Below are 24,324 nucleotides of genomic sequence, written 5' to 3' on the forward strand. Positions count from 1 at the left end.
AATAATAATATTTGATTTTAGCAATATGCTAAGCAAGTCTAATATGCATATGCAACTTCTATACTGGGTGTGTCAAACAAACTATAAGATGTGTGTGTAGGTTCTCAATCATTCAGGTCGTGGTACTCACTCTCTTTCCAAGCTCTTTTGAAACTATAAGATGTTAACCTTTCCTAAATGTTGATTTTACAAATTTTCTGGCCTTTTGGAGGTGTCGTTTTGTTTTTGACACACAGGAAAATTCATATTCCATTGGATAGTTACAATAACCAGGGACTGAACTGTTAGGGCCTCCAGGGCCAGGCAACGGGGGCTGAAGCCACAAGCTGGTGTACTACTAGTGCTGGTCCCAAGCTGATATAAATGGGGAAGGTTGTGTCAGGAAGGGCGTTGGGTCCAAAATCTTTACCTAACAAAATATGTGGATCATCAAGACTGAGAGCGGAAGAATGCTTGTTCAAAGGCAGTAAGGGAGAAGCCAGGAGTGTGGAGGTGAGAGTAGGGACTTTTTTTAGACTCTAGAGATTACTGGTAATAGCTAATAAGACCACAGAGAAGCCTAATATATGTGATGATGAGTGTTGGTGTGACAGAGGTAGATGATCTGCTGTAGTGTCTCATAAAGGGAACAGCCAAAATAAGAAAAATATCTAGGACCTCTGCCTAGAGGCCCTACATTAGGTGATGTTTTCTTCATAGGGGTATTGTGAGTTCTTCGTCATCTGGCCCCTCAGCAAGGACCAATTTACCTGAGACCCCACACAGGCAAATACCCTGACAACATAACTTACTAGGGCACACAAATCCTTCCATCATGATAAGATGGCGATATAGTGGAAAGACCCAGCTTAGGTGATTCATGCACATGACTAACATGTGTCCTAAGCATGTACTAAGTGAGGTGTTCCAGGCATGTCCTAACAGAAGGGTGTTCCCAGGTAAACCCAGGATATGCTGGTGAGAATATATTTGTCAGGTAGGTTGAGAACACCTTTGTGTCCCTCAGATGAGCTGTATGTGGTGGTGGTGGCCATGCAGAAGGAGGTCTGGGCTTCTCTGCTTAGACTACTGTCTTGTCAATCTAGGCATGGTTAAGCAGCAGAAAATGGATGGGGATGGATGGAAAAACAGGGGTCTAAAATGAAGGATGTTAACACAGTTCAAACCCTGTCCCTAACCCTAGATGACACTCAAGTGACCTGATGAGTGTTAAGAGGTTAAAAGTAGTAAAACAGAATACAGAAAGTAAATTCAATCTGAAAGTCAAATCTTACAGGATAAAACTTGTTTTAGGAACAACACAAGCACTAATTACATCTTGTTTGGGATATGACAGTTTTGCACAGTCATAACAGATATAATTTTTTTTCATTTGTGATATCTCGTATTAAAATTATGATTGGTAATGACTAAAATGTAGATATGTGAAATCACAAATGGATATCACAAATGCAGCTATGGGTATCTGAAATGTCACTGTTCAGAGTTCACTGTTCTGCCTGCAGACTCACCCTATAGCATAATAAAGATTAGAAGTAGGCTAATCATTTGCTCCCAGTACAATCAGATTATTAAATGGTCACGTAGGAAACTTTTCATGGTTTTGATCATCTTTCCATTATTTTGATGCAGATTTTTAATATATGCATTTTATATTTCTTTTCCATCCTGTCTTATGTTTTGTTTGTTGACTTGTTCTTGGATATTTATCCATCTAACTGTCATACTGCAGTCAGATTTGCCAATCTTTTTCCTCTTGGAATGTCACTGCAGAAGTACCTGCAATACATATATACTCTTGCTATTAAATGTCATAATAATTTAATGTGGTGTCCTAAGTGAGCAAATCCAGGATGTTTTGATTTAGAGTCCATGGCTATAATTAGTAAAGTTAAATGCCTGCTGTGTAATGCTCTGTGTAATGTTCAAAACTAAGATACCATCAACAGTGAGCCAGTGTCCCTTCCCAGTTAACTGGACCTTTACTGTGAACAGTTTCTAATAATATTAAAAAAGAGAAGCTGTCTAATCTGTTAAGCCTTAATTACTGCTCACAACAATATGTGTTTATATGTATTATCAAAGTTACAGCTATGCATTATCTCAGACCTTAGCAATAACTTTGCTAATACATATAAACACGTAAATGGTGGAAAGTCCCAGGTATCTCACTAGGGCTTAAATACTTGGGACTCTCCACCATTTGGTCTTAGAACTGAAGAAGCTTCTTGGATTTGAGGTGAAACATCTTCAAGAAACATAAAGAAGTCCAGTCGCTTTTCTTTCCAAACACCTTAGATTGTCCCTACCTAAATAGTAGTTTCCTCCCACTGTTGAGTCCCCACACATGAGCACATCGCTAATATTGATATCCCGAGACCTAACCCTTGCATGACTACTCCCATCACTGTTCTTTCTTGCGATTACCCCATACTGTGGAACTTAAGACTAAGGACAGATGCATTACTTTGGTAACAAAGACACACCTTAAAGTCAAGTCATTCAACTAAAAACACTAAGCAAAAGAATTCTTAATAGCAAACTGGAATTCAAAGTTCAAACAACAAAACCTTAGGTCCATGATAAGAGTATAATACCAAAATGAACACATTTAACTAGGCCCTATTTATAAATCATTCTCATAATGATCTTGCTCTGCCACAAATCACGATAATAACACCACTGTGAATGTGCTGCACTAAAATTTTAAACACACTAGAATAAAAACACTGTGGCAGTTAATACGGTTCGGTAGTCCAGTTTGCTTGCAATGTAACGCTATTTGACAGCAGAGGGCAGCAAAGGCCTGTCAGTCGGATCCTGTTTGACCAGGCTTTATATATACACACTTTACCAAACAGAACAAATAACAATCAACCAGTCCGAGTAACCCTAGATATTATTTAAAACAGTTTTCTTGGAAATCTAACTCTAATTATATTTCGTGCAGCCTGCTACATTTTATGCATAACATATTTATTTTCAAATACAAATTTCTCATTGTGTTATACGCATGTTTAACACAAGAAAAACGCAGGGCTCGCTCTCGATCTGCGTTAAAATAATGGGTCATATTATTTAAATAGATGCTATTTGGAAACTGCAAGCAGATGTGTTGTATGACGTCAGTACTGTGGTTTGGGGAAGAGTGTTTTACGGATGTTACCTGGCTGCACTGCAAGTAAGTAAGTTTGCAAGTAAACTGCACCGTCATCGTCATTCTGCGTTAATTAAAAACAGCATAGAATTTGTAGACTGGAGCGGATTAGATGAAATTCCGTTTTCAGAGATTTTTCTCAGCAACAAAAACGCTGAAGATGGGCTGCAGGAAACTGTTGCTAAAGGATGTCTTATGCGGAACATTTGTTACATGTTGTTAGCTGTTTGTTTTAAATAAGCAACAAGCGATCAGACGCGGATACATCACCACTGCGCCAAAAAGGACAGTTCCATTTGCTGAAAGAAAAAAAAAAATAGAGTCAACCGTGCACATCTGGAGTGATGTCATATTTATAATATACCTATCAACGAAAAATCTAGTTTACAGGAGTGATTTCTGTTCATTCGCATATGCACAGTGGACTGCCTGACGCATCTGGAACAAACTAAGTCCGGATGTTACCGTTGGGCATTAATTAGTGATTGGGTCGACACCCCTATATAAAGGAGACGCGCCCACTGCTCTGCTCTGTCTCCACACAAGCGAAGATGAGCTACGGATCTGAAGTCTTTTCCTCCTCCTCCTACCGGAGGATTTTCGGGGATTCTCCCCGTTATGCATCCTCTCCATCGCGCACGGTGATGAACGTGGCCTCTCGCGGAGGGTACCGGTCCTCCTCCCTATCCCGAAGCAACGTTTCGTCCCTGGGCTCTTTCAGCAGAAAGTCTGGCCGCTCCTTCTCTCCTATGCCAGTGGAGTCCTTCGACCTGACACAGAGTAGCGTCCTCAACAATGAGTTTAAAATCATCCGCACTAATGAAAAGGAACAAATGCAAGGTCTTAATGACCGCTTTGCAATGTTCATCGAGAAAGTGCGCAACTTGGAGCAGCACAACAAAGTGCTGGAAACAGAGTTGACTGCTCTGCGACAGCGTCATACCGAGCCGTCCAGGCTGGCAGAGCTCTATCAGCAAGAGATCCGCGAACTGCGCTCCCAGCTCGATGAACTGAACGGGGAGAAGTCCCAGCTGATGATCGAGAGGGATAATATTGAGGACGACCTGCAGAAGCTCAGGGGGAAATATGAAGAGGAGTTCCGCGCCCGAGAGGAGGCGGAGGCCACCCTCAAGGCTTTCAAAAAAGATGTGGATGATGCTACCATGGTGCGCCTGGACTTAGAGAAGAAAGTGGAATCCCTCCTGGACGAGATCAACTTCCTCAGGAAGGTGCATGAGGAGGAGGTGGCCGAACTGACCGATATGATCCAGGCTGCACAGGTGTCTGTTGAAATGGAGGTGTCCAAGCCGGATCTCACCTCCGCCCTCAAAGAGATTCGCAGCCAGTACGAGTCCATGGCTTCAAAGAACCTGCAGTCCGCCGAGGAGTGGTACAAGAGCAAGTTTGCAGATCTTTCCGAGCAGGCTAACCGTAGTAACGAGGCCATCCGCGCCGGCAGGGAGGAAGTGAACGAGTTCAGGAGGCAGCTGCAGTCCAAGACTATCGAGATCGAGAGTCTGAGAGGAACCAACGAATCTCTGGAAAAGCAGCTTCGGGAGATGGAGGACAGACACAATATGGAGATTGGAAACTATCAGGTAATTCTGTTTTACGTTTTTTGACGCTTATCATCAGGTTTCTCCTGCAATGATATTCGGCTGTTAAATAGCAGTCTCGTAAAAGTTTCATTTAAATTGATAGTCTACTATGTGTGTAGTTTTTAGTGACAATACCGCAAGAATAAGATCGGGACAACCGTTTTTTGCCGGGCTCTGTCCGTGGTGCTGAAACTAGTTCCTTCGGGATAGCGCGCTCAGCTGCATCTGACAACGCCCACTGTCAATGCTCTAAGAAAAAAAAAACGACTTTAAAACGCTCGATCCAGAGCTTCTTACTAAAAATAAAATATTTACTATTTATTAATACATTTCTCAAATTCTAGCCTACACCATGCCCAATAATGGGATTGACAGAGGTCTTTGTCTGTCTGCTGCAAGACATGTAGTCACACACATTGTCTTCACCTTTTAAAATATGTAATTCTGGCCTACTTTCATTTTTAATTTTCTGCTCAGGAAAGCATGGCAGAGCTGGAGAATGAGCTGAGGACCACAAAGAGCGAGATGGCTCGTCACTTGAGGGAGTATCAGGATCTGCTTAATGTCAAGATGGCACTGGACATAGAAATTGCAGCATACAGGTATGTTTCTTGACACCTCACCACTTGCCTCTCTCATTATATAATGTCTTCCTCTAACACCTTTTTATGACCATTTCTGCAGGAAACTACTGGAGGGAGAGGAGACCCGCATCGGGACAGGCATCACCTATCCCAGTCCCTCCATAAGTGCTGGACCTGGGCAGGGCTACAGCTACCAGACCCGCATTTACACAAGCTCTGGCAAGAGCTCCAAGAAGGAGGGAAAGGATGACGAGCAGCTGGAGAGCAAATCCGGTGGGAAGATGTCCCAGCGTGAAGTTTATGAGGAGACAGTAGTCACCACCAAGAAGATGGAGAAGCAGCAAGACGACATTCCCACCAATCAGAAAAACTAAGAGCTTAAGCCTGGTGTTGACCCCTAAATCTTCCCTTTGCCTTGCAAACCCATACCTCTTCATCCCCCATCCCAAAAGCATAGTAAGATTGTCTTTCATATCTGAGCTAGTGTGTGTTGGATGTGATTAGAGTGCAGGATCTACAGGTTTGTTTTATGTTGGTGTCCTTGTCCCCTTTGACCCCCACAGGTGTTCCCCCCATCAAGGGAAATCCATTATACCGCTATTATAACCGACACACCATGCAAAAGTCCAGTACATCTGTTCTCTCTTGTTCTCTCTTGTTCTCAGCTTCAAACAATATCAAGCACTTAGGTAGCATCTCTTACAGGAGTATGGTCTTTCACAGTACATTATTCTACTGGTCTTTCTCACTAATCAATATGTACGGACACACAGTAGATAATAATAACAACTCCGGTTGTGCATTTCTTCCACAAACTGTGAATTATTCTCAACACATTCCACACTATGCCAAAAAGATCTAAAACACATCAGCTGGTATGGGTCTCTACCCACAATAGGAATATAATGATTTCTCTTTAGTAAGTAAGCACACGGTCTACATAAGAAACCAGCTAACAATAATAACAATAATTAATAAGATGAACAATATTAAATGATAATGTCTTACTGAGCCAACATTTTGAGCCTTTTTAGTGCAAAGAATATCCTGCTTAAATCAAATGTTTGCACAGACAGTTCTGTTTTCATTGCAAGGGATTTGAGCACAACCCAAACGGCTGAAGGAGTGGAGCACCGACCCTTTTCGAATTCCTGGAAAAGTTTCACTAACAACAATATATTAATGTAGCTCTTTGAGTAAGATCAAGACTTAGGACAAAGACAAAAATATATTATTCAGGCATAATTTGCATGGTGTACGAAGATGTCATGCTTGCATGGAATTCATCAGCAAATTACTCATTCAACACATTTTTGTTGTATGAAGTTAAAACTGCCGACTATGTCGAGCATCATCATGCACAACACCTTTTAATGACTGCATTAGACATGTGTTTGTTAGGCCTTTAGGTTAGATTTGAGACCTTAGAGAATGGAGCAAACATAATAAAAGAGTCTTTTATAAAGTCAGTTGAAGACTGAATTATAAATTATGCTGTAGCACAAATGCACGAGTTTCACAATGATCCAGCGATTGAGGTGTGATCAATTTTACACATCAGCTGCATAACAACATTTCCCATGAAGCACAACCCAAGAATTAATACCATATCAGTCACCCTGAAGAAAACAGTGTTGACAAAACTCTAATGATTTAGTTGAAGCGTGCCATGCCATGATGTGTTTAGAACGTCTCAACTTTTTTTTTTTAACTGTGGCCATGACTGGATAAAATGTCTGTTGTAGTGTGACCTCACCACTAGAAATCCTTCAGTAGCTTAAGAGACTTGCAGCTTGTTTTCTCTGCTCGTGCACTGCCAACTCTAACACAGCTATCTTTATTCTCTTGCTGCTGGTCATGGTGAATAATGCCCTGACAAACTGCACTAACACTAAGAATGGTAACAAAACCTACTGATAGTACTGTACTAAGTGTGTTTGTGTCTCTACACAGTGGCCTATCATAACTGGAATTATGTGTTGAGTGAGAACAGCAAGTCTGCAAGCCGGGCATTTTGATTTTTTTTCATAGAATAATGAATTGTACGAATTATAGCGTCAAACAGAAGAAGTTATAAACACACTGAATGAGTTGCTAGTGGTTGCAAATGTCAAGCCTTTATCCTTACACTGTAAACCAAAAGAGCTTTCATGGATGTCTAAAGAAAAATATCGCGTCCGCAGCACTGCCAAACTTTTCTAAATGCACATGCTCTGGAAAATGATGATCAGTATATCACCAATTCAAAACCAACAATCAATATTTAGCCATACTGTAAAAGAAATACTGTAGGATGTAAAATGCCTTAAAACACCAGCAGCTTTTGACCATGTGTTTGATGCATACGACTCTGTTCAGTGGGGTGTTTAACCGTTATATTCTCTTTCGTAGTGTTTATCATAGCTGCAGTGACAACAAAAGCATATGGATTGAATGTAGTTGACATGCTTTACTCTTTACTATTATTATTATTGTATTGCTGTATGACACCATATCAATAAAACCTTGAAATAATTTTGGCTGCACGTGATTTCATTATGTCTCTTTAAAATGACGGGGAATGGTTTCCTACTGGAAGGTATGCAAAAGTTGAACGCAAAATATTTCTACTCACATAGTTGTCATTATTCATCTATGCACACATCATTCGTGTCTGTTTATGCACCCTATTGATGAACTGGATATTTCCTAATCTATGATCAATAACAAGCTCTTAAACACAGTCCTGATGGAAAGTCAGATTTTTTTTTCTGCGTAGCATTTTTAGTGGGAAAAAATGTTATAATTATGTCCAAGTTACACTTAAAATGTAGGCATTTAATACAAAATATATCAACAAATAATTTAATAACTAACAAATAAGGCATTGCACAGGTCAAGACAAAGGAAATCAGAGGAAAAAACAAAACAAAATAACAAGTGACTGACAGATAAAAATCAGTTTTGAGGGTCAGTATTGTTTTATAAATATTTCTCTAGGGAAAAAAAGACTGGCTGGCTGGAAAGCAATGTCACCTTGAAGCTTTTAAGAGGCCCAGGACCAGGAAGCTGTGCATCACAGAGATATGATGGATTACCTAAGGCTGTACTGTGCATTGACCCTTGAACCCCCAATCCCTGCCCCACACACTCACACAAACAGAGACCCCGACCCTTTGACCTTGGAGTCTTTGGACCTCACGCATTGTCCTTAATTAGCCCATCTTGCCTTTTGCGCACTGATTGTGCGGGACAGCTTCAGCACCGCGTGTGCATGCATGATGCACATTGCAGTTCTTCAAAGATTTATACCTCTGCAATGCTGCTGAATGGAAGTCCTGAGGTGAAATACTGTAAAAGCCCTGTTACAAAACAGCCCTCCCCCTGATTGCTTCAAACTTCAAGAGTGCTTCAACTTTCTATTTTGAGATGCACCTTAGCCACCCTATCCCCACTTCATAACCGCCACAAAAAAGAAAAAGAAAAACCATAAGAGCTTTACGAGGCTATAAAAGCATGTGAAATATTGTCTATTGTGTAAAGGATTCTTGTGGAAACTGCGTCCGATCTGGGATTAATTTGAAATTTACTGCTGAATGCTATGAGAGCAGGTTGAGCCTGCACTCCCACTGCAATCTATAAGCATTGCAGTTGGCTGATTTCTCAAGTGTGTCATTTTTTAATGATTGAACACATGCTTATATTACCATACCTGCAGTGCTGTTTAAACTTTGTTTTACTGATTGTAATAAAATACAACAAACTGAGCCAAAATACACAGAAAAACACAGTTCCTCCAGTGATTCCTTACATTTTATTATGGCATCACTGGTACACCAGTAATACATAGAGTTAAACTGTGAAAAGTCTAGGCACAGAAAGATTACATTCTCATCCATCATGCAGTACAATCAGGGAAGCATCTGATTGTGTCCAAATTCTTTATTTGTTTTAAAATACACAATACATTGTTGCCATTGTTTATTAAAACATTATCACTTACATAACTCATGTGGCGAAGAACGTTGCTGTGAGCAAGGTAAAAAGTTTGATTCCCAGCCGCTCCATATGATGCTAATGCCTGTAAGATGTTGCTGTTGAGTTTTTGTCTGAATGAATGAATGAGACTGTAAAACACTTATTAAATATAATGCTATGAAATGCAGACCATTTACCTTGAATAAACCCTTTCTCTGTGTTGAAAAATGTCTCTAGATGTCTCATACATCCTTTTACACACATCTGCTCATCATTCAACCCTCTAATATAAAGTCATTTTAGGCTCTCCCTCTGAATTTTTTAATTTGAGAAGTATTACTAAATATTATATATACATATAGATCCCTCACTGACTGTGGCAACTCTTCTTATTCATGCCTTCATCTTTGCAATCTTGAAGAATAAAAGGGCCCGTGCTGAGGGAGAGGCATGTTTTATGTACTGTCTGGTGATTGCAGGGGTGTGGTGTGGGGTGGAAATGAGAATCAGGCTGTGCAGCAAGCGAGCTTTGCCCATAAATTTCACCAGTTTGTCAGCTTCTCTGGATCAAAGCCATTCCTCTTCACTGGGCTGTGGTGTCAGCTCTGCAGGCATATTAAAGTCTGTATGCGTGTGACCTTTCACACAGAAATAGACATCCAGAAAACCAAAAATGACCATTTCATTGACCTATTTATTTACAGTTTCTAAATACATCTGCTACAATGTGTACAGACAGAACTGTTTGTTTTATGGTTTAGTGTCGCAGGTAACGCAGTAACATCATCTGTTCTTGTGAGGTGAACACAAAAAGAAGACTCAGCAGCAAACTCACAATCTCCGCCTTTTCTCAGTCATTGCATTGGTTATCGTTCAATAAGAATGGTGGATATGCACATACATCCCAGTTATTGTACCAGTAAACAAAGTGTTAATCTGAGTTAGTGCTGCTGTTGCCTTGGAATTTGTTGCTAGTGTCTTGCTGTGCTCCTGCAGCCTTAGGGAGTGACCGCTCTCAGAGAGACAGGATTTCTCTCGTCTAGACAGAATAGAGGCAAAGAGCATACAGATGAAAAACAAATAAAAAAAATGTGAATAAGACAAAGAAAATCAACAAATTCTTGAGCATAATTTTACCACATTTAGGATAATGGATCCTTGAGGTAGGTACCAATTGAGTGATCCTAAACTGTCTGTCAGCAACAATTAATTCATTAATTAGCAATTAATTAAACAACTTAATGTTCAGTGGAGAGATATATTTCAATTTTGCGTGAAATGTAACAATTTTCCAGTCTGGCACAAAGTGCTGAATCATTCTGTGGCGCTCCCTGTTAACCAAGCCATGACTGTGTGTTCTCTCTCTCTTCGTCTGTGCTAATAATAGCAGAGACAGAGCCAACAGAGCCAGACAGCCAGACAGACAGGGTGAAGGAAAATGTTTTTCCCTGAACAAAGAGGAACGTCGAAGCTTTTTTTGACCTCACTTTCAGCTTCTGTGAGGATGGATGAGTGGTACTGGGACTGTTCAACATGAGACATATAATTACATTAAGTGCAAAGTCTGTTTCAGTAATCAGAAAATGGTAATCAGTAATCAAAAAACATAAAATATATATCAATCAATGTTTATATTTTACACCTACCTGTGACAAAGTCTACATTCTGGCTAAATTACTAACTTCTTCTTGTATATAGACTGGACAGTTGTTCACCTTTTGAAGAAACCGATGATAGTGGATATAAGTAAGCCTATCCCTGCTGCTGTAGGGTGAGAGGTGGGGTATATGCTGGACAGGTTGCCAGTCTTACACAGGGTGGATAAGGATATATTGATATATGATATATTTTAAGATTTGCATCCTTTATCTTCAAGAGTACTAGTGCTTGTTTGCTGAATATATTCCAAGGACACGCCCCTTTGAACACCACTCTACCTTTGTCTGGCTCATTTTTAAATTATATACGATGTACTGAATAATTGCTGGTGTCTATATCTGACAGTAAAGGTATTTATACATTAAATACAACTCTATGAAAGCCTAATAAATCAAGCAATTACAACATCTCTTTTTATATAATGCATGTATATACATAAAAGAAAGATGCAAAACCAAGACCAAATAAGATCGATTACATTTTCATAGCGGCTTTTCAAAATTCAAACCTTCCTACCTTTTTTTGTTTTTGTTTTTTAGAAAGATGTTGTCTATCAAACAGCCAAAAATAACACAATAAAAAGCAGTACACCGCGAGACTCTCCTTTCTACCCTTTCATGTGAAATCTCTTTCTCTTTTCTTCAGGTGTGATTCATCACTTCCTTCAGTGATTAAAAGGATATAAGGAGAAAAAAAAGTTTCACAGATAAGACAGGAAAACTTGAGATGAAATGGTAAAATTTGTCTATCTTTAGCTTTCAGGTGGCTGGATCAAAAGGCGGTGGAGGAGCAGGAAGGTACTTGGAGAAGCTGATGTGTGCATCATAAGTAGCTGAACTGAAGCTCTGCAGACTGCTACTGATGCTGCACTGGATGCACCTCAGGCACAAAATGTCACTGTGGAGATACATCTAGTAAATAAATAAATAAGAAATGTGTATGCCCTTCAGAAATTTGAAACCACTTAGGAATATTTTTGAAAATCCTGAGATTTTGTTTACTGCTTTCTTACGACAATTACGATGATGATCCTCTGGTTTCTATTAATATCAAATCAATATGTTCATAAAATTGTTGCCAATTTCAGAAATAATACTTCTCCTGGCAGCACCATTTTAGGGCTGCTTTACTGCATTTCCTGCATAATCATCACACAAAGGACCAATTCTAAGTACAAAACAATTAATTATCTGCATTCTTTGGCCTTGTATAACACAGAAGAGTATATTTGCAACATTTTTAGACAAATGCACATCTCTGAAGAGTGTGCACAATGTTCCAGTGTCCTAAAATGTTCCCTCAGCTATTTATGAGGTAAGAGCTATGTGCTGCCGCCATCTAATCCATAATAGAGCAGCTGCGCCCTTACAGGGGCTTCATTCAATATGTATCCTACAGTGTATGACACAGCATTTAGAGAAAAAGAAAGGCAGAGAAATGCAACAAAGATGAAGTAAACCTGATGTTAAGAAGACCATCCTCGAGCCATAAGATCAGTCAGAGAAGTGAGGGTGTCAAATGGAATAGTTAATCATAAGAAGCTCAAAGCACGAGTGAGGACGATGCCTCTGATCAGTTTCAGATGAATCGTTTTTAGTGACTGTTGCTGAGAATTCCCTTTCTTACTTATCCGGGAGCTTTAAAGATATACTCAGATGGTCTGATCGGTTTAAAGTTTTCATAAAAGATGAAATTTTCTCAGAAATGTATTCTAGTTTTTTTTCCTCTTTCTTGTTTCTCAGCCATAGTGATGAAATATTAAAATGACATCATCAAAGTCGGGATATTGAATGCCTTCTTTAAATCTGGTTCAAAAAAAGAAAGGAAACAAAAAGAAAAGGCAAAGAAAACCATGAACATATTTCCAGAGGTAATATTAAAAGATGCACTTATTAAATCAGGTAGTTTAATAATAGCCTTTGCTTTGCATAATTGGGTCTCATCAGAGAGCATTGATTTCCTTTGCAGCTGAACAGGTGTGGAAATAGGGTCAGAAAGAGCAAATTTCTATCATTAATCTTCAGGCTCTCTATCCAGAGGACTTAAAAAAACAGGACTGACTATATTATGGTCACCATTAATAACAGAACATCAGGAATATCTTGATAAAATGTCACCATTACTGTGTCTCTGTTTAGAAGTTACATATTATAAAGGCAAATCACATTAGAGATACATACCTTGGATGCATCTGAGATCATTTACTCATTCATGCTCCCTTGAAAGTGAGTTTTATGCAAAGGATTACATGGTCAGCTTATTGGTAAAATACAATTGGCAGCATAGAAGGTTTGAGTTGCTGTACAGTGCTTATGGAAACCAGAGGGATACGCAGAGAAACACTACTAGTAGTTATTTTTTAAACCAGCTTTTTGTTTTCCTAATATATAACTTGACTCAAAATTCAAATAAAAAATACTGAATAGTTCAGTTATTTCTTTCACAGCTCCCTCTAAAGTCTTGATATGTGGGAAAGGATTACTGTGTAACCTTGGGAAGCTCTCATAAGATTGATTTGTTTGTCTTTTAATCTTTTCATTGCAGCTTTCTTACAGATCTGGTCAAATAGACATTTCTTACTTATTAAAACTGAAGCTGTAACTGTGGCTTTGACTTGTTTAATGAGGGTTTTGCATCTTAAACTCCTGTGATACAGCAGCTCTACTTAAAGAGTAAACATCATAAGGTGTTTTTTCTCTTTACCACACGATAGAACAGCTTTGAGGTTGTCTTCTTGTCCGGTATCACACCAAGAAGGAGATTACTGTATGAGATATACATGAATCCTTACAGTGTCTCCGTAGTTTTGTAGGGATGTGCAACGGAGGAGGTAAACACATAAAAGGGACACAAAGGGACACTCTCCTCCCCCCACAAAACGCTGTGGAGCCTGACGGCTGGCAGAGTAAAGATTACCTTTCTCCAGAGGCCAAATTATTGACAAATCTCCCATGCTCCACAGAGTACAGGCCTTTGCAGTCTTCAAACATGCAGGCACACACTGGGGAGCTTTGAGGTGGAGGCTGGGGGCTGGCTGAAAGATGCAGGTCTCGTCCCTAACCCTCTCAGTTCTCTGTTTCTACCATTCATCTATTAGGTGCAGGAATAATAGTGACATGTGCCCTTAATGAGAGGTGAGGGTAAGATATTAGATTACCAGCTGATGCAAGCCGACCTTCCCCTAGCAATGACTGATTGAAACACTTATATGTAGGCACACGAGTGTCCTCTACCATGCTCGTTTGCTAAAAAGCAGTAACACCTAATAGAGAATCCCTACACCAGACTGGAATCTGAAATTACTCTAGCTTATTTCTCTCTTGCAGTTCATCAAAATGCAAGGCACATCACTGCTGTTTAAAGCATGAAGGTCAGTCATGACTGAAAATGTCCCCCTGACAAAGTAAAATGCTTTAGGACAAGCAGAGAAAAATGATATGCACACATGATACAAACAGATTTTTTTCAAATATTTTCTGATGAGTTTGTCAGATCAAAATTGGTGTTGGCAGATTTTTTTTGTAACCATAAAACATAAAACTTGCTGGTGTTTTTTTTTTAAATCAGTAAACATTTTCAGTGGAGAAGAGCTACAAGATAACCCTACCAAAACAAAGTGATTATATTGTTTAATTTTGAGAAATAGGCTTATTTGCTTTCTTGCTTTGGGTTACATGAGAAGACAGCACTTTCATGTTTGTACTCTAAATATGAAGCCAGCAGGTTTACTTACAGTAGCTTAGCTTAGCATAAAGACTGGAAACAGTGACTCCATCCACTCCAGCTTTTATGTCGAACACTGCAATGAACTTCTTCACCTCTTCATCTACTTTGTTTTCAGTTTTTGCATTTTCATTGGTTCTTTTTTAAAGCATATATATATTGAATCCTGAGGTGTAAATCTCATTAGCAGTTTAGTCTGATATTCCATTCTCCTGTAGCTGAGCTCAGTAGTAAACAACATAATTTTTCTGTTTCTTCAAGCGTTAAAGGGAAGCATGGTCGGCTCTTACAGAGCTGTCGCTGTATAGCTTGAGAGGAAATTTGCATATTTGCAAATTTGTTCAGCTTTCGCCTTTAATGCCGCTAGGTCCCTTTTAAATCTCTGTAGAGCAAACAGTGTTGTGAATGGAGTGGAAAAAACAAAAGACTTTCTCTGCACAATGATAAGAGGACTCTCAGAGTCAGATTTCTGTTTCAGTTTGACACAAAAAGACATTTCCTGTAAATATGTTGTTAGTTTTCTTCTCATCTTAACATTTAGGGGGGCTTGCCATGACATGCTTACCAAGTTTTTAATGTTACATACTGTCAGCCCTCACCCAGGTTACTCTTTGCATGTGATGTGTGGTTAGTTGGCATCATCACCTTAGTCTCCTAAGCCCATTTGAGCAGCAAAAGCTATTTCAACCTTGAAGGCTGCAAAGATGGATTTATGGACTGCTGCCGAGGCTTTCACTCTAACCTGCTAGCCACTGGTGAGTGCAGGGTGATTACAAGACATAATTCAAAATCTCATCATTACGAAGGCAGCAAAGAATGGCTTCACGGTGTTATGATTTTATAACATTGTCATTCCACGTAGATGAAATGGCTAGCTTAAGTTAGCGGAGCGGTTGCTCTCTTAATAAAAACAGAGACAGTTAGTGGAAGACGATGGCTGTTTTCATTAATCAAATGTTGTCATTAATCAAAGACATTGCCTTACTGATAGCGGTGGAGTGAGAGAAACCTCTGGACAGATGTTTTGTTGGATCATTGAGTCAATTAATGTTGGCACTGCTGCACAGACGGTGTGACAAATGTGAAAAATACTACATGGCTGCACCAGCTATGAATGATAAAAAAAGAAATGAAGGGTCTTTCTATAGTGGGCATGTGTATAGAAAAACATTTTATTTATGACATGTTAGTTACTTTATTTTTGATGAAAGGTTTGAATATCTATGAACCATGAGCATCTTTATCTGCAGCCAGGCTGTGAAGGCAAAGCCTAATAGAAACCTGGAAATATACATATGAATCATGTTAAAAAATAAACTTTAAACTGTGTTTGGATTTAGATGGCATAAACACTCAGGTACAACTGATCAAAATAAGAGCATTGTATGCATGTTTGCATCTTTCTTCCTGTCTTCCTGTCTTTGTCTGTCGGCCTCATATTCTCACTGCCGTGTTGCAGGTTGCAGCTCCATAGATTTCAAATTCACAATGCACTGAACGCCAATACTTCAGCGCTCTTGGCTCCACCCTTACTGCTGCTCTTCATCAGCCTCACAAATACATGCAATCCCAAGGTACCCTGCCTCTAGGCCCACAATCTGTGTGCATGGGTTTCTATGTGTGTGTGTGTGTACTTGGTGTGTGTGTACTCCTCCCTCCTCCCCCAATCCCACATCTCCCAAAGTGCTGACTGAAGCCATTCCCCACCTGCTGACAGTCTGCCCAGACCCTGATATACTGTGTCACTGTACACATATAAACAACTATTGATCGGATAGAAAACAGCCAAAGTATTCCATTATCTTGGCATGGCCATATTTAAAGATGTCAGCTCATGCTCAGCCTGAGGGACTTGAGATGCAGGACTCATTCAGGCAATGCTTCTGACCGGTATTTACCGGCCACAATTAAGTGGACACAAAAACATCCGGCTAAGTAGTGTGTAGGCATTCCTAGAAGTGTCTTTGTGTTGTATATGTGGTTGTGCTGGAGTGTGCGTGTGTGTGTACAAAGGCAGCTGACCTATAGTAATCAATGGCCCCATAATTAGTGAGACAATCGATGGAGCAGCATGAGCTATTAATTAAAAAACAGTTTAGAAGCTTGTGTGGTCTCATTGTGTGTAGACTGAGAGAAAATACACACACAGACCACTTTATTAGGAACATGCTGGAATCCAATACAGCAGTTCTACTGTAAATTCTATTTCTGGAAAGAATCTACAGTTTATTGCTTTACTTATTGGTTTGCATGTTTATTTTTGTGTGTAATGGCCTTTTTTAATGTTCCTAAAATAGAGAGCATATAAAGGGTGCTACACTGAGGCACATGTGTGTCCACTGGAGGTGGCCTAATACCCTACCACATGACCTATGCACCTTTGCATAAATGTTACTACACGTCCTGGCAGCACAGATAGGTCTGTTTAGTTGTTAACACGCCATGCAAACAGTTTTAATTAGCACAGGAAGGAAAGCTCTGTGAAACAAAATGAAAAGTTATTGTAACTATATCGGGGTAGTTATTTGGCTAGTGCAAATATATGTTGTTTTTCTTGGTTTTAAAACTGGCTCAATCAGTTTTGGCCTTATCTTCATCCTGTATTTGAATAAAAGAAACTGTTCAAGATTTTTTTAGTCCAACATGAACAGGTCAGAGCTCGATGATCAAAGCAGAGCAATGTCATAATGCTTCTGCAGCCAGTACTGCTGCAGCTGATGTGCTAAGGCTCCGGTGCCAAAGGACACCTTGTTGTGTGTAAAGAAGAGACACACGTACAGAATCTGACAAAATGGCATCATTTTACGCTCGGGGATAAGACGCATTGGCCCAATAAAACACCAGAACCTCAAGCTAAAGGTTCTTAGCTATATTTTAAGGGGGGCAGAGAGGTCTGCAAGGTTAAGCTGTTTTGTGCCAGAATGTTACATGAACTGTACCTTCACATGCTGTATGAGATAATAACCTAATTGACTCTCCAATTGGTTCTCAGCGAGCCTGTCTTTTTTCATCAAGCAGCATAATTACAGGCTGTCTGGGTGTAAAAACGCCCTGTTATTGGCAAAGAAATGTCATGTTAATTCCACTGAATAATTTGCTTCCTTAATCTGAATCCTGTCATAAATGGAAACTGAGTAGATTCCGATTCCACTGGAGATAAGCAGCTTTATGCAAATGTCTTTTAGCAATAAAAAGACATCTAATTGACTTTTTTTTTAAACGCAGCAGTTTAGTATTTTAAAAAAATGTCTGTAACTTCAGGTGTGAGAATTTGACCCAGCCTGTGCATGAAATCTGGCTATTACTGTCTTTTCATGTGAATTTTACAGCGTGGGCTTCGGCAACACCACGTCTGTCGATTGTTTTGTTTTGCACAGGTTGGCCAGTCCCCAAGGACATTCCCATCATCCTGTCCACCCTCCCCTCCTGATGACATCGCATAGTGGTAACAAAAGAAAACCAGGTCCTCCCCCATTTGCTCTTTTGTGTCTCAGACACACATACAGACACACCTCAAGGTGAATAAAGGCTTTTCTTCACCATGCCATTTTTCTATATATTTATATGTTCTTAAGTTAGAGAGAAAATGAGTGCAACAGCTTGACTGTACAGCAACCTCAGTCCTCTTGTGCCAAGAAAAAAAACCCAGCTGAATGAAAATCAATGTATACTTTCAAATGGCAAATTAACTGATAAAGTACAATAACAAGGTCCTCCAGAACACTTGGGCTTACAGAGCAGGTTGAGATTTAGTTCACGTCTTATTGACAGATCTTAGGACTTTACTAAAGCTCGCTATCCATATGGGAGGGGATCTTTATCAGCTGCTCTATTGTCCTTAATGTCCTAGGAGAAAATTCCCAGCCAATGTGGCTCATACCAGGTGTTATGGAGCATACTGTACCTCTCACAAATATGAAACTATAGAAAGGCAACCACTGCTACTGTATCACATCTTATTTGGTTATCCACATTAGCATCAATGCGCATACCCTCTCACAAAAAATCAACTGCTACTTTACCTTTAGTTTAAAACAGAAGACAGTCACCTTGCACTTTCAAAAGCACATTACATAAGTAAATTATAAAATTATGCAAGCTATTTGTCTTTAAAATGTATGTTGCTGTTTAGCAAATGAAATTATTGATTTGGTATTTTTCTCAAAAGGTGCTCTAAGTACCAAGACTGTGACCTTTAGCAAATTAGAAGTCATCCCTTTATCTTACCCTGTCATTCATGGTGTCAGTGTGTGTGTGTGTGTGTGTGTGTGTGTGTGTGTGTGTGTGTGTGATAGTCTATATATGTAGTCACTGGACCACAAAGAGGGATAGTTTTGTAGGGAGAAGCAATGTCTGGGTTGCTGAACAAAGGACTTTTCATTCTGTGAGAATACCATGTGAGTCAGCAGCATAAATCAGTTAATTAGAATAACAATCATGTGGAATATTTTATGATATATAGAGATACAGCTTAGAGTGTATAAAACAACTTGAATCATCAACTGCTTTAATAGAACCGATTTCTTTGCCTCACTGTGTTGTGCTGGTTAATTAGAACCTGTGTTATTTATAGTGATGGAGAAACTGTAATGTACCCAGCACCGTGTTGTGAGGTGCCTGGAGCAGGGGGTTGTTTAAGCACCTAGTTAGACCTCTACTGACAGAAAATGTGTGGGAGGGAACAAGGAGAAACAGGAAGGAGAGAGAGGGTGAGCTGTGAAGAAGAAAAAAAATGTTAAAATATGAAATCAACATGTTATTTGGTAAAATATCGACAGTAATTACTGCATTTTCCACACATTTTTATCTTTTTTTTATCTAGCAAAGCATTATAATCTCTGCTTAAGCCTTGTATTGAACAGCATCCAGTGGCTACAGGCACACACCGACAGGAATGCACATCTTATGTATAATTCAACTTTATTGTAATTCCAGTGCTATTTATAGAACTGCATCCTGGTTGTAACTAAAGAACAAAAATCTAGAAAAGGCAAAAGAAAAAAAAGAAAAAGAAAAGCCTTCCACCTGCAGCTCTCTCCTCTCTGTTCTAAGCACCTCCCCCCAGGTGAGACTGGGCATATGGTTCATATGCATATTTTACCATGTGGATGTCATCCTGAGACCAACATTTGTAGGGGAGACCGGGGATAGTTGTAACGTGGGTCAGTTGTAACACTTCCAATTTCTCCAATCAGGGCTAAGTTTCAAATGATGTGACTCATCCTGTGCATGCCCAACTCAGTTCTGCTATCACATGTGAAAAATCAGCACATTTTGTCAAACACAGACAATTTAACACGAAAAAAAGTAATTTGTATGCCAAAAAGTAAGTTTTTCTACTTTATTTCAATTTGTAATAGCATTATCTGCTTTGCAGTTAAACCCATCAAACTTGAATTATGTTATTTGTATGTCTATGGGGATATATTCTGTGTAGGTCTTTAGTGCTAATGTTTTAGCCGTTGGCTGTAATGTTAGCTAGTTCATGGCTATAGGAGTCTGGGTCAATTGTAACAGCAACAGTCTGGGTTAGTTGTAACAATAATGCAGATGTTACAACTTACCACACTATTACTTTAACTTATATTAAACAAGTTGGGGCAACGACATCAGCAGAGAGAGGTTCACTGGTCGCATTTGTATATGTGGTTAATGCCATTGGCAACACAATTCCTCCATTATGCAAACCACTGTGTCAGAGATGGACCAGTAGGAAGTACTGGTAGTGGAAATAAATCAGGATGGGTGCAAGAAACAGATTTCCTCATCTTTCTGAAGCACTTTGCAAACCACACCAAGGTAAGCCATGATAAAAGGTAATGGAATTGCGATGCTGGTGAACAACTACATTTTTTCAGCTTCATTGTTATGTTCAAAATTGGTGCAAGAGTTGTAGGTTATAATGCCCACTGAGCCAATGAGGCCAAACTCAAGGAAGACCAACCAAAATGAATGAAATATTCAGTTGCAGAAATTTCCATAATTTGTCTTTTTTGGGGGGTTGGAATATGTTCAAAAGTTAGATTTCTGCATTCTGTCACACACACACACAGCTACATAAATGGCTCTAAGTGCATTCATGTGTTGAATAAACAAAGATTACATGTTAATATTTTGTTAGTACCCTTATTTCATTGTGTTACATTTTACCCCAGGATATGTTACAACTAACCCAGACTATGGGGTTAATTGTAACATTTCACTCTTTGTGTTTGAGACCATACCATGCAATGGGTAATTGTGCTGCAGCGAAAATAGCTGCACTATTTAATAGCAGAGACATGTAAATACTTTGCATTACATTTTGAATCCACTACCTTAAAAGAGCTCCAATTTACACACAGAAATGTCAAAAATGTTACAACTATCCCCGGTCTCCCCTACCATATCCACCAGACAACAACAGTGTTTCTAGTATCCCTGCGTTGGTGTTGTTCTGAATCATCATAATACTGTTAATGCAAGATCAACATTGTAACCGACCATTCATGATGTTGTGATGTCATAACTTTTTCAGGGTGAGGACAAAATGCCCTTCCTTATATAAAACCCTCCTGTGGAACTAATGGTAAGTGTTTCAAGCGTTTTCTTCAATAATTTATACAATATAATAAATATATCATCAAGTTAGGTTTGCTGTTAGCAAAATTTAGGTCACTTCTATTGTTTTGCTAGTGATAGTTAGCTAACTTCTTGGCTAATGGAAACTGAACGCTCAGTAAAGAACAAAACCAATGCAAAGATATCAGATTTTGCAGAAAATAACTGCCTCAATGCCACCGCATTAAAAAAAGTTGGACTGACTTTGGGCTTGCTAGTATAAAATATAACAAATTTTTAATAGTTATCTAGTTTAACAATAGGGCTACAAGCATTTTGGAAAATCACTGGTGTGTGTGCTTCATATCCAGTGAATGTCCAAACTTTCCTGTTACAAGAATATTGTGGATGACAACTTTATATACAAAACACAGAAAGATTTTTATCCAGTATCCACAAAAATCAGGTTGTTTAACTGTTTAGCTGAAATCTCAGCCACTAGATGACAATGTGATAATTACTAACACGCTAGGATGGTGAGAACGATAATGATGACAGTGATTAGTAGACATAGCGGGGCTGCAAAATTAAGTGAATTTTAATGTCAGCCACAATTTTGGCTTCCCACACCTAAATGAACATGATTAATCACAACTATGATTAAAAAATACTGAAACAAGCAAAAAGACTATATCATGATTCAAGGACGAGCACCTTGTTTGTCTGAAAAGATGTTTTCGTTAACAGGAAAACAGCACAATATAAAGGTGATTAAATTTTGTGTAAAGTTTTGGTACATTGTTTTATTTAAAGATTTGTTAATTTTCTTCTACATGCATTGAATTTAGGGGAATTTTATTTCACTGCGTGGATTTGTGCATTAACAGGAATGTTGCACAACATTGCATTTTGTGCAAAACATTTTTTCACTAAAACTCAATGAATATTCATGAAAAAAAAGGGATCTCAACACTGATCAAAGTCATTATGACACTGATTTTGGCCATAATTGTATCATGTGGTATTAGAAGCCCAAGGACAAACATGCTCTCTTTCCAATGACTGGAAAATAAAACTAAATCATAATTTACAGAGCAACGTCAGTTTGTTTTACTTCCAAATAAAATCACTTCTAAATAGTCTGGAAAAGAATTTGTTAAGACTTGAAAACTTCATTAGACTTCCTGTTTCCATCTGACTTTCTTTATAAAATCTTGCTTTGTCAGATTTCAGCTGTGACTGGCTGCAGTTGCATCTGACATACAGTGGCAGGTCATATACAAAATGTTGGAAAGCTTTTCTAAAACTTTTAACTTTACATTCAGCACGTCATTAATAAGTGAAACTATCTTAAAAGTATAGTTGAGCATTTTTGGGAAATATATTTATTCACTTTTACCGCATGTTTTTTTTAATGTTAAACATCAAGCTACGGCTAAATTAACCCTGTTATTGGGATTTATCTACACAAAAACCAGAAACAACACTACAAGACAATAAAGCATATATCCAAAACGCCAGCTAAGCTATAAGACCAGCAAAGCTGATGTCTGCGTGCAGAATCCAGCTCTCCAGTTAGGTCAGTACTGAATAATGCAGACTCCCCACATTTCCGTTCCCCGAAATGGAGATCTCTAGTGCCACAATCACACCCATTATTCCGCTTGGATAGGCAAAAGGTCCACGGTGCATTCACGCACGCACACACAAACTTTCCTGACACAGGCCAAATAAATTAAGGGCCTCTGCCAGACAAGGAATGACAGGATAGGTGCTTTGAAGGCATTACTCTGACAAAAAGATGGGTTTCAGGGCAATTGTTAGCTACCGAACGTGGTGCATGTGTAGCAATCTCAAAGCTTGTTGCACACTGGGTGTAAAACAATGTTTATCCAGTCTTCACAAATGGAGACTTAAGTGTTTCTGAGGGATTCGTTATTGCGACAAATAACTATATTCAGTTAGCACTTATCAGCCTTTTATTATGGCCATCAAACACTGCAGCTTTTTATGTTTTGTATCATATCTGTGTAATTAAACCAGATAGAAATGAAGTTCTTATCTGTTGCCAATAGCTACTAGAAGACTTCATACCTACTGTATCAAGCCTGCTTCAGTTTCATTTTATACTTCATATGTTTCACACCTTATTCTGCACCTGCTTCTCACCTGTATATGTCACTTTTCACATTCACGATCATGTAATGTTTTTCCCTCGACCCTCTCTCAGCCGTACAGACTCTCATTTTACCATCTTTCCTGCGTTGTTACCGCTCCCCAAGTGCTGCCCCGCCCCACTCGGTTCCCGACCCTCTCCCCATCCCACACACCATGCTTCTACCTCCACCCTCCTTTTCTCTGCTTTCTCCTTTCATCCCTCCCTTACTCTCTCTTTCGCTCTCTCTCTCTCTTTCCCTTTCCATCTCTTCGGGTATTTTCCACCTCTTCTGAGAGTCACACCTCATGAATTATTTACTCGTGCATGTCAGTGGAGGATTTAAATCCGTTTCTTGACCGTTTATTGCTCAAAGACAGGAAGGCAGTGTTTTGTCAGCGGAAGAAAACTAATGGTTCTTTTAATAAAGGTGATCATTAGATGTCCTTTCAGTCACACACTCTCTCTCTCCCCAGCTGACAGCAGAATACTCGTCAAAAAATTAAGGAAGGATTAACAGTGAAAACAGCAGGAGCACAAAGTGTTAGCCGTAAGGACACTCAAGGTGAAACAACAGTGATCAAGCCAAAATTACATCATCATTTGGATAATTTATGCATAAATAGTAATGTTCATGTAGTTGGATTCATTTAACTAAATCTCAAGAAACAGATATCCTCCACACACATCCACTGAAATAAAACATTAACAAAAAAAAGAAATAAAGTGATTAGAAATCTGCCTCACCCCTCTCTGCACTTGCAGGACTGCATCGCATGAACATGCACATACACATACACACTTCCCTGCAAAGTGAATGCTTTTTTAATGATGACCTTTGCCATAAATCTTTTTTTTTGGAATAAATTAATATAAATCAAATGTGACAGAAACTTTCATCTGCTAACACCATCACTGAACCTGCAAACCTGCAGATTTTTTTTCGAATTT

At 39.1% G+C, this 24,324-nt stretch overlaps 1 protein-coding gene across 1 annotated transcript; it reads left to right on the forward strand.

Annotated features, from left to right (window-relative positions):
• The first annotated feature begins 3,268 nt into the window (after positions 1 to 3,268).
• On the forward strand, positions 3,269 to 7,853 carry inab (internexin neuronal intermediate filament protein, alpha b). The gene is made up of 3 exons (XM_005925012.3): positions 3,269 to 4,755; positions 5,233 to 5,357; positions 5,440 to 7,853. The coding sequence occupies exons 1-3, from the start codon at positions 3,709 to 3,711 to the stop codon at positions 5,711 to 5,713; spliced, it is 1,446 nt and encodes a 481-aa protein (XP_005925074.1). The 5' UTR covers positions 3,269 to 3,708; the 3' UTR covers positions 5,714 to 7,853.
• Positions 7,854 to 24,324: the final 16,471 nt, after the last annotated feature.

This window comes from Haplochromis burtoni, unplaced genomic scaffold, assembly GCF_018398535.1.
Source record: "Haplochromis burtoni strain Fernald_Lab_line unplaced genomic scaffold, NCSU_Asbu1 Contig_70, whole genome shotgun sequence".
In the NCBI taxonomy this organism is placed as follows: Eukaryota; Metazoa; Chordata; class Actinopteri; order Cichliformes; family Cichlidae; genus Haplochromis; species Haplochromis burtoni.